We start from the raw sequence: 12,499 nt of genomic DNA, 5'->3' as shown, positions 1-12,499 counted from the left end.
AAAACTCGTTAGACTGCAGCAGACCGTCGTATTCTAACTGACTGGAGGCTCTATCTTTACCCGATGCCAATTGGTCGGTCTTATCACCAGCATGTAGCGTCTTCTGGTAAATATGACCTAGTCCATGGCACCGTCCGAGCATCACAAGTATTTCCACAGGCCATCCACACGGCTAAGCGGCTAGAAAGGTTGTCGCTTGAAGAGCAATATCATCTTAATTGGGTTTGGACTACATGTTGTCGGTGTTAAACGAACAAATGAGCAATCACTAGAAGTAGCAGCAGAAAATAAACACAACCAGCGCGCAAGGAAATTAATTTTCCAGAAAGGTGATAGAGTAGCACGGCTGAGCTTAGGATGTGCCGTGACTTCCTCCCAACTACGGTGAACAGGAAACTGGGCTACAACTATTTTAATGTAATATCGAGGTGCTATAATGCCCTGTCTGACAAATTCTCCCAGCCCCTCTAACACTGACGCTGTCTATTCATTTGCATTTAAATGGACGTATTTCCGCAAACTGTTACGAATAGCGCCATGTTGTGGCATGCACTTATCTACGTGACGTGCATTGTTCCATCCCAACACTTTCGCTCGTGGCCTTTTGAAACCGTTGCCATGGTTCCTGCTCGACAATTAATCGAACTTAGTCAAATTTAACAGCACCAATCGCAAAAATACAACTGTAAATTGCTTTTCGCTTTCTTTATTCAATAAATACGACGTATTTATAGAGTACAGAAACTGCTGAGTTACTTTTACATTGGCATATTAAGCGGTCTTTGTAATCTAAGCACATCCTAGCCCACGAAGAGTTAACGTGAGAGTTTTCGTTATGGGAAAACCTGCGGTGATATTCTACCAGATATGCCACTCACATTGTAATCATTCATCGACGTAGATGATTATTGTGTTTTATATACAACCAACATTGTAAGAATGTTCTGGTTTCAAACAACATTTTGAATGTTATTATAATCTAATTTTACTAATTACCAATGTTTTTAATACTGTGAATTTTATCAGAACTGTTAGCTTTGAAAGTAAAAGATGTTATAATGTACACCAAAACACAAGCCTTTAACAAGTAAACAATTTAAAATGAAAATTATCTTTACAGAATTAACACAGGAACTCCAAAAGGAAGATATGTGGAAAGAAACGGTAGACTTGTTAATTTCATCATATTTACTTATTATTTTACATATCGTAGTGGTAATGAATATATGTTACATGCAGCCCTTCGTTTTTCTGTCCAACACAGGTTATCTTCCGTCATAAATAGTTTTTGGTGAATTGCAAAAAATGTAACAAAATCCAATCTCCAGTTTAACGCCTAACATTCTCCATGTGAAAAGATGGACACGTTCTTTCAGCCGGGAATTTCGTGGAAACGACGTTATGAACCAAATAAATAAATAAACAGGAAGACTCAATGAAACAGAGCGTAAATTAGCAGTGCTTTTACATATGTACAATTCAGAGTCGATTCGCAGTATACTAGCTTCTGGTATATTCTTAAAACTACTCCAAAAATATCACGACAATTTTTAAGTGCTAAAACTTTAATCAGAACACGATACCAGAACTCCAATTTCGCTGCAAATACATGTAAACAAATCACAAAACTTACATCAGCATATCATAAATAGCGTTACCGGTTAAGGAAACACCGTGATGGAAATCTGTGTCCTATATAGAAGAAAATACAAGGTGCAATATTATTTTGAACCTTAAATGTATACCATCGATTGTTAACTTTTAAGAGCAAATTTACTTACGTATAGTATAGTTTTCAGTCATGTGAAAATCCTCAGTTAACTGGTATGATTTCGTTAATGGTACTGACGAACCTTGCCAAGAAGTATACAATCACAGCCCCTGCAATACACTGTTGTTGTTCATTATTTTGGTTTATTTCAGTATTTATAAGACTCGATAAAAGCCGGTTTATATTTCGGGCAAACGTTAGTACGTTAGCCTGAAAGTTATAATAATTATGATTCAATAGTTTCGGTTCTAAATCTACTTGCAGATCTTCCGTTAATGTATACCTAAAAATGTGCGTACAGTCAATCCAGGTCCTTGTATGTTAACGGTTGACGTGACCGTTAAATATTTACTGTGAAATATATAAGTGGATTTTATGTGACAAACGTCATAAATAATATCAGATATATTTGCCTGGAGTCATATTTGATGATTGATCGATATGTTGTAAAACTAGGTGAGGTGAAACGAAATGCCTGGACCCATTGATGTTTTTTCGATCATCATCACATCATCACTATACGAAAAACGACGCAACTCAGAATGCAAAATTCCGGCTTTTCCGTCCTATGTCGCTGAACAATATGAACAATATTTATTATGCACGTGGTATCGCTGATTTCGCGTTAAGTTACAATATGATAGAAAGCCATTGGTATTAACTATATACTCTTCACATATACCCATGCATGCATCCACGTGGATTCCTAAAACATAAGTGATTGTCCGTATATTTTGAAAATACAGATTTCTTTAGAAACTTTGTGCCATTCTCAATCGACTATTACGACTGTTTTGTGAGCTGGTATATTGCTGTGAATGTACAAAATGTGTTACAGTTTTAGGGCGGTTTCCATCAAGCACCTTGTAGCCCGTCAAATCAGCGCTTTATGTATTACAGAGCTACAGGCATATAATTCAGAACCCAGTTAGTATTTCCAGTCAACGAGATTTAATATGTAATATTACACATGAAGTTAAACTTGTTGCATGCTGAATGAGACAAGCAGATAATGTAATTTAAGGTCATATTCGAATAGTTCCTTATATTAATAATTTAAAAATGGACAAAATAATTTTCCGTCATTGCGCGTGAGTTTAACATTTACCTCATTTAGTTACAAACAAAAAAGCAAGAAAGGAGACTAACGACACTGGTGCAAGGTACAACCATAAAGACAAGATAGCGCTAAAATATTTTATATTCCATATTTCTAATTCCATTGGCCGAGGCTCGGTACTAGATTTTACATGGAACATTCGCATGAACACGCGCCGATATAAAGAGTGAGAACCTTGTGTAATGCTTTGAAATATTTCGGTATATGTAAAATATAGATACAAACGTGAACCTGAAAAACCGGATCAACATTTTTACACCGTGATCAAAGATAGCACTTAATGATAGATAGCCTATTAATTTCTCTTTCATGTAGAAAACTTGATTAAAAATTTATCTTTAGAATTCCTGCAACGATGTCTCGTGGTCTAAATATTGAAATGATTTATAGTCCTAAGCATTTGTTATGCCGTTTTCTACCATTATTGCTGCTATTTCTAGGACCGAAAATTTTGTTTTTATATTTGAATAGCCGTGTTTTGTGTGGAATCTTTGTGCTAACAAAATTTCTTTTTGCAGCCTATCCCAATTCTTACCAGCATTGCGATGTATAGCCATTATTTGGCAGTATTTGTTCCATTAACACCGCAACAAGAACGAGAAAATGAAATAAAACTTGGGATAAAACCAGGTCAGGTTTTATTGAGAGAAGCTGTAATGTATTTGGCCAGTGTAATGGCAGAACACGCTAAGAGCACGGCTCAAGGGTAACCTTGCACGCTATTTCACGGCTGATTTATCAACTTTTCTCAACAGAAATCTTGCGTGTTGTCACTCGTTCACACCTACGAGGTTTTTTTTTCAGTATAAATCGTTGGGAACTAAATGGATCCCGTGTCCAAAATCAGTGTTCTTGTCAGCACACGTGTATTTGTTTTCGCGTGCAATTTCAAGCATGGGCTGGCCTGGATGGATTCCAGACCCACGTTGTACTCAGGCAGAATGAGGGCACATGCCAAAGCCTCTTCACACTAGCACAGTACAAACAAAATGGCGCCTGAATGAAGATAAAAAAGCTCTACACTTGAAAACGTGTGTTCAACAGTCTGAAGTTGTTTACCTATGCCACAGCTAAATAAACTCAGCTCGAGACCATGTAATGGCAAATCCTGAAACGTCAATGCATTCAAATTTTAATTTTGATACAACCGGGAAAGCATATCCCATTGGACAGCCAGAGTTTTTATCACTACAGGAAAAATTCCTATTTAAATCATTATCAACAACATGCATTTGTACAACAACGTGCAAATAGAGGACAAGAATTCTAGCTAAAGGAAACTGTTCAGTTTGTTGGCAACTTTCCAGGCCAACATATGTCGTGTTTATATTCTGATGCACTACGCTTGAGACAGGTGAAGGATTTATATCTAGAGTCAGTCTAAGTGTGTAACCAAAGGGCACAGTTGTTTGGGATTTAGCTAATGGTCAGCCTTCACTGTCAACAATTTATTGTCCATCCTCCTTCTCATTAAGATTGGTCCAGTGTGGCGATAGAGGCATCAAAGCATATACCACTTATAGGCAGCCACAACATATGGATAACATTGCGAAAATAGAAAACATCAGATCTAAAGTATAGCGCATATAAATGATCGTTACTAGGGCTAACATTACAATAAAACGATGAAGGATGGTATTTTTATTGCTTTAACTGAAACTTTAGGAAGCTTTTTAATGCAAGCATTGTTGATAGCGTCATCTCACCTCATTCGACTCATTCAAAAAGTATCTGATTTTCAATTAAAAATTAACAGTAATTTCGGTAGTGCTTTACCATATATATTGGTTTTTAGAGGGTAACATTTTGCACGAAACAATCACTATGTTAATGTTCTGATGTATTATAAAGTACGTTTAAAATTTTAAAAGTAACAGGGGTAATTGCAAAAAATTTTATTACCTCGTCATAATGTAACGTATTTGAAATTGACATTTAATATAAACTGGTTGTATGGCTAAATGATTTAAGCCTTTAAATTAAGTTATATTGGTTGCATGCCAACCAGGAAGTAAGAGTAATTGTAATCCGTTAACATCATAATTGATCCGTACACTCGGTCTCCATTTTAACGATGCCATAAGAGGAGAGAAAGTTCAAGTTTTAGTGATTGATTTTATTGGCCATGTTATAAAGCCTTGAGGCTGACGTACAGTTGGTTTAATTTCTATTGGCAGAGAGGAAATACCCGCGTGCTGGTATTGTACGAAGACCGTAAATCAACCCTTACAGCGGGGAGGGTACTTTGCCGGTTTTTGCCCTGATTTAAAATTTACGATTCGCGGAGCCTGCGTTGAATCACTGCAAGGGGTATTAATATGTCGTTTATGATAGAGTCGACTGCAGGACGTAAACTGCCTCTCTGTGAGGGATTCAAATGAGATTGTAAATTGAAAACGACAAGGGGACAGTCATGAGACCATTCCAAACTAAATCGACCTCAGAAACCTGAACACACACCCATAAATAGCAAGTAATACATCACACAGAGCTGTGAATAAACACAATACTGATACAGATCTGATCAAAATGTTGTACAGATTCAAACTTATCTGACATGAAACATGTAACTAAATAAGTGAATGGAATATTTGTTTTAACATGTCACATGGTCACGTGGGTTTCAAAGCTGTGTCGACCAGTCTAGACTTCTTTCTGAGATCCAGTGATACAACTTTTTTAAGCCTGACTGCTAATCAGGCCGCCAAAAGTGAATACCGGATGCCTTTCGCAATGTACAGAGTACAAATAACATATCCGGCAATATACCTTCCATAGTAGATACCGACATAAACATGTGTTTAAACAAACCTCGAAGGTAACAAAGGCCTGAATATGGTGGGGTTCTTATAATGGCAAGTTGATACATACAATGCTCAAAGAGACACAGACCCTTATTTTATGTAAACAAAGATAACAAAGAGTTTTATTACAAGTATAGGTAAAAATAAATTGTTCTCAAAATGCAAATTTATGCTAGCAAGACAAACGGAGCTGTGAATACAAAATATACGGAAGCCTAAATGCCGATTTATACTGTGACGAAGTCTACAATTCTTGCTGATTCCAAAATGTGTCTGGCATAAAAACTATTTCTTGAAGAAAGCGTATTTAACAAAGGGTTGGCTAACCACACCTGCTAATCAAACCTACTAATCACACCTGCTAATTCAAAGATCTGCGCGAATAACGCTCAAAGTACCAGCAGTGAATTAGAAGGGTTATTTTTATGCTTCCGCTGTGTGTTAGTAGCTAATAAAATGTATCCCTTAAACGTTGATCTAGATGCACCCATTTTGAAAAAAAAATGGCAACATAATAGCACCGAGATGTATGTTGTAAGTGAATCATTTGCGCTAGGACAGCATATCTGCCTAGAACAGTCTACAAGCTTTACACCAGTCGTAAAACTACCTTGTACAAGAATGCTTTTATCTCTTTCCCGAATTGCCGAAGGACATATGGAAAACAAATCAGTAAATAGCTTGTCAGAATACAATTTTTTGGATCCTGGCTCTAGAGATTTATACATTTGGGGGTCAAATGGAGAAATTGCTGTCTGCTAATACAAAGGAAACCCGCCCTTTCCTTGGCAAACCATAGCCCGGCAAATATTGACTATCTCGTCGAAAGCCTAGTCATTTATATCATCTTCTGCTAAAACCATTTTCCTGATAACAGCAAATCCAAAAAATGCTTTGGGACAAAGTTAATGCGAAATTGTTTTGATGTAGACTGAGACTTTCAGCTTTTATCTTCACCATTTAAGGAAAAACACCTTCCTTTTTCGATCTATTGTTCACAGAATGTCTGCTTCACGCTGTTGTCTGTCCCGTTTGATTTAAAATCGACAGAGTTTACAAAATGGAAACTACCACAAAACTTTCTCACCGCTTATCTAGAGCATTGGTCACTCTATATTCTTAGAATATTATTCTTATTCAATGGTTCCTCGACAGTGGGAGGATCTTAATTATGATTGGGCAACTAGATCATTCAATATCAGATTTTTTATCTGTGTAACCACGGAAATGTGTTATGAAATACATGTTTGTGTTTAGTATACGGGCTTATTCCCTGGTTATAGTTCATAGAAGAAATGATATAGTTACATAGACACCATGATATTTCATGAGAAAGCAGGTATATTTAAGTCACGGTTTAAAATAATCCGTCGGGTGCACTGAAAAATGAAATTTATCCAGCCGACAAGCATGGAAAGAATATACATAATAACCAAAACCCACCCATATTCATCAACAATCACATCATTCTTGTATGCACCATTTCCAAATCACCGGCATCGAAAGCCCCCGTACACTCTCGCAGGCTATCTGTATGATGGGGGAGTTGTACACATTATAACTAAAGACATACCGCATAGAGAGTAACCCCAGAGCAGCGACGACAAGGTTATAGCTGACATATGGTTACACGTGACCGATGAAATATGGTCTTTTGTCAATTTACATCAGTCAGGCTTTTATTCTGACTGTTCATGTAAATGGATAAATCGTAGCAACTTACACATCCCATAGCACATTGGCTTAATTTGAAATAGGTAAACAATGCAGTGATGTTAATGTTACGTCACTGGTATAATATGTCAGGCCATATGGGAACGGTATGGTTGGCAATGATTGCTAAGGAAGTCGTAAATCGAGAAAATATTTAGGCAGTAAGACGTTCATTTTTCTGAATATGGATGACAGATGTATGGTCTTAAATTATCACTTGCGGAGATAGAAATGCATTGCATCAAACTGTTCGCACTACAAAAGAAAGGCAAAATTTTCTGATGCTGTTTGGATTAAGATAGGTGACAGTCGATAATGAAATTCGCCGGCGTAAGACAATTGCTAGAATATCTACCTCAAATTTTAATGAACATAAATGGCATAAAATTTGGACATACTTAATACATTAAAACCACTGCAACTAATCATTTAATTAGCTATAGATGTAACTTGCTCAGACAGGATTGCTAAACATCGTTGCGTTTCTTTACGCTTTCCAAATCCGTAAAGAGGTAATGTTTGTTCAGAATGGGATATGTTTAATTGAGCATAATTTAATACGCTGATATACCAGATAGGTGAATCTCAATGTCGAATTATGATAGGAGATGAAAATACCAATTAAATGACTTTCCATGTCCATAATATGACAGGGAATGGAAATTTCTCAGGAAGACTGTCCACGCCATTTTTGTGATGGGAGATATAAGTAGTCAACTAGAGCAAAATATTGTGTTGGAGATGAGTTGGCAGATGGTTACTTCATCACAGACGGTAAAAGTAATAAACACTAAGCTTGGGAATATATATATATATATATAGTGCTAGACGATTCGGTAGACGAAGACATCACATCCCACATTACCATTATAAGCGTATTTATTTCTTCCACAGATGTTTCGATGTACCGGTTGGTGGATGCTTCACGAAGACAGGGCTACAGCTTTTGGTCACAACCAAAAGTCATCAACAATCTTCTAAAATTGTTTCAAACAATTATCTGATCACGCTTTAAATGCGCATTCACAAGTAACTTTTGTGATAAGGTATTTAATTGCCTTCCTAACCAAACTGGTTTCTGTTCCCAGTGAGATTTAAGAACCGTAGGCCTACATTTGACGCCATGCTATGGCGATTTGTGCAGTCTTTATCCATTATTTTTGTTCAGTCAGAATTCCACATTACTTGCGTCACAATACAAAAACTAAGTGTCCGTTAAGATCAATATAAACACGACAAAGGGCAGTTTTTCAACATTTGGCCAAGGAGCTGTTTGCTTCAAATCAGAGGACAAAAGCAAGTTATAATCCATATAGCTTTCCATGGACTCAACCATTGATTGTTCAAGTGAGTCCTATCCAGGCGCATTCTACTTGTACAGTTTTATGACAGACTTTAACTACACCTTTGGACAATCTATGTATTCTCAAGTGTACATCTCTCAATCAAGGCCATACACGTGACTATGGCTGTAAAACCGATCTTTTTTCTGTTTCAATTTACTCTTAATATAAACGTATTGATTAAAATGACAAGTTTTCCCTCAATATACTCTGCGTTATCTCACACAACAATGGTTCACTGTATTGGTGTTAAAACAACAGATCATACTATTGTTTCAGGGGGATGCAAACACTGTTTTACTTTCAGTGCGAGGCATGTATCGTTCGAATACATCTTTATATATATAGCACTGTACGATGCAACGTGTTTTTACACTACCAACATAGCTTCTATTGTATGCTGTGGTTACACTTTTACGGTGTAGCATCCGTTACGTTCATTCGCAAAAGCATTTTACCTGGGAGGAATATGTATCCAATCTTCAGAATGTGTTAGTTCCCCTCTTGCATTTATAAATACCTGAGAATAATTCAGAAACGAGCACCTGTTTATAAGATACACTTTGAGCACATGTTGTTGATGCAGAAATAATTACTTAACCACGGGGGAATAGTCTGTGAAGCATCTTGGAGCAGTAAAACTGCGATGCTTAAGCTAATGACGATCTAAGGCTAGTGCTGGACTATGTTCATGTTAATTTTGCTTTGACCGCCGGAACACATTCCTACGGAGACGACGGAATTAGGCTGTTGCTGTTTCCAGACCTCACTGCTGATCTGCTCAACGGGAGTTTAATTTGCCTTCCTCACTCACACGTTATTACAGTAAATAGACTATTTTACCGTCTATTTCTTCTCCGGGAAATAGATTCAACCGTGTATCTGTGTGTGCGAGCGAGTCTAGCGACTAACAACATAAAGACTGTGTCAGTAACAGGCATAGGCAATCGCAACGTCAATTAACCATTAATATCAGCTCAGAGTTGGCAACCAGCTGTCGACGGCCATGGCTTTCATTTGCTACTTCTCCTTTACATCAGATCCGAACAAAACATCCAGACACGCCGAATGGACTTCTGCTTTTACCACAATATACTTCCATACGATAAAACATCTCATGGTAAACATTGTGCGCAGAAATAAAATTCTCAATCCTGCATGCAATGAATTGTTTCTGTTAGGAAACAATTGAGATCACGTATATCAACTGTTTCTGTTAGGGAATAATTGATATCACGTATATCGTGATGGAAGACCAAATGTAATAAATACAACAATGTTTGAACACAATACACTATATAACAAAGGCATTACTCTTCCGATAAAAATTATATAGACTTTATTTTAATTTTAAGCAAACCTGAACACTGTGGTTATCACCAAATATGTGTTGACATGAACCAAATCGTGCCTAGGCTTACAACCACCAAATCTTTTCATCAAGCCACAATATACACGCCAGAAAAATGCTGTGTAACACCTAGGATTAAGGATAAGCGACCTGACAGAAAAAATTAAGACTTGGAATGGATTTCTCCGCCAGCTTGGCCTCCGTTTATTGCCGACTTCCTTCGCTAAAGTACAAACCCTTGCAGTTTGGAGCGTGTATTTACACGCCAGCCGGGTCGTGACGGTTTGGAGGAAGACACACGGACGGGTAACTGTGTCGTACAGAGACCGGCCGCTACATCTGATGTCTGCGTCATTAGCCAGTATAACTCCTTCCCAACATACTCGAAAGCCCCTTGATTGCAATATCCTGCACGCTAGACTGACCACTGGAAAGGTTCTAAGAAGCCCAATAACACACTTAAGTTAGTTATTAAATTAAGCGGCCAGTTTTGAGTCGATATGGACACCGACCTCTCACCACGGGTTTTACTGACCCCGAACACAAATCAGCGGTTACAATCGACAGACAAACAAGACGCCAGTATGCGGAGGCTTTTAGAGGTCTGCTACCTTTGAACCACAATTTAAGGTACATGTTCTCAGCTTGAACAAGGTGAATAATCACATCATTAGGCCATTTTAGTACCACAGTCCACTCCTATGTCACAGAAGTATCGGTCTTTGTAATGATGCTGTAGTTAATTTGTCGGTGAGCTTATAGCATTCGACCCAAGAACAATCTATATTTAAACAAAGAGAACAACAATACCGTAAAGCATGTGTCTGTACGTGTAGTGTACCAACCTCAGGGAGGACAACATTCACAATTGATTTATGAACATACTTTACCCTTCACACATAGCCATAGGGTTCAGATCAGGGCAGAAATCTAACCCATGAAAAGCTACAATATGCCAAAGTAGGCTACGATACGTATGTTCTCCCTTAAAACAGGCAGTGGCTCGTGGATCGTATCTAGTGGATAACCATCTAGTCAATAAATACAACCACCAGGCAAGTCAGCACGTGGTGCAATGTCACCGTATATTAACAATGTACGAGTTAAAATACAGATATATTGAAAACAAAGTGTATGGTTAAAAACTACTCACCTTGAGCAAGTCCGTACGCGGTGGCCGGTAGAAGACATAAGAGGACAAACGAGGCGTATCCAACACGATCTATTGCCATTCTTCAGATATACTGAATCCAGAATGCTCGGAGAGTCTGCAATATTGGGAGCTCCCATCAACTATTTACATCCAGTTCCTGAAATATTTAAACTGTTTGGGGCTCATATTTCCCCTGGCCACGGTCGACAGACTGACGAGGTGAGAAGGTAGGCTGGAAGAACACTGGCTGATTAACTTGTGGGCTTTGCGGTGCAGAGCTGACGTCGTTGAGGAGCCATCACGCATGGAGCCTACTTTTCGGTCCTGCATGTGGCATGATTGATTCCTGTGGCAGGCCGACGGGGCTGTACCATGCAGTCACGTGGCCCAGGCGGTATTACACATCCACCGGTAACCCAGTTGGTTTCTTCAAAGATAAAAAGAAGCAAAGTAGAATTCTCAACCCTAGAGGAGGAGATCCGGTAGTAAGCCTTGAAGAGTTAACAGTATAAAGCTAAGTGAAGTCTGACGCTAAGCCCGTTCATGTGTTCGGTGCGTAGGGATTGACCCCTGGTAAGGCAGCGAAAATAACCCCGATTTCCTGATGAAAATTCATAAGATTGGGATTACAGCGGCTGTTCGCAGGAAACTTAACCAGCTGAGGAAAAACGAGATCGCGATGGCGAGGTATCCAACCGCTAATGGTTTGTTAATTTCTCTAGGTCAACCGAATATTCGTGCATCGTAGCAGAATTCAATTCTGGTGTTCTGGTGCAAGTCAGCCCGGGTCTGGCGCGTGAGTCAATAGAATACAGTTGTATGAAACCAAAGTTATTATACTGCTCTAAAGCCTATGTTCAGTGGACAAGTGGGCATTGATGGCTTACTGGTGAAAGCAAGCAAACTGTTTTAGTTACCATATTGACAATTGATGTTTGCCGTAATGAGGCGACTCCATGCATGGCAGGATTCCGTCGGAAAAGTACAGGGCAAAAGCCAGCTATGCCCATGTCTTCACGCCCTCTGTTAACTACCTCCAGAACGAACAACAAGGCTCGTTCATAGACAATAGTGTGCTGATTTGGACATTTACATGGTGTAATATAAGAATATAAGAATGTAATTTTTTCAGCAACGCTTATAAATGCATCCTAGGTAACATGAAATTTTTGACTTGAAATTTGAAAGTGCATCTCTGAGGCATATGCATGGTGTAATAATACGAATATTGGTTTATTCAGCGC

The 12,499-nt window shown here is 38.3% G+C and overlaps 1 protein-coding gene across 1 annotated transcript in view; it reads right to left on the bottom strand.

Annotated features, from left to right (window-relative positions):
- The window catches only part of LOC135473217 (neuronal acetylcholine receptor subunit beta-2-like), a 39,959-nt gene extending 28,282 nt beyond the window's left edge, over positions 1 to 11,677 (bottom strand). Inside the window, 1 exon segment of the mRNA XM_064753065.1 lies at positions 11,256 to 11,677. Within this exon segment, the coding sequence (XP_064609135.1) occupies positions 11,256 to 11,334 (79 nt within the window). The 5' untranslated portion in view covers positions 11,335 to 11,677.
- Between the last annotated feature and the right edge of the window lie 822 nt (positions 11,678 to 12,499).

This window comes from Liolophura sinensis, chromosome 1 (assembly GCF_032854445.1).
Source record: "Liolophura sinensis isolate JHLJ2023 chromosome 1, CUHK_Ljap_v2, whole genome shotgun sequence".
NCBI lineage: Eukaryota > Metazoa > Mollusca > Polyplacophora > Chitonida > Chitonidae > Liolophura > Liolophura sinensis.
Note: the sequence above shows the minus strand (reverse complement) of the source record. Positions and strands in the feature narration are given on the sequence as shown.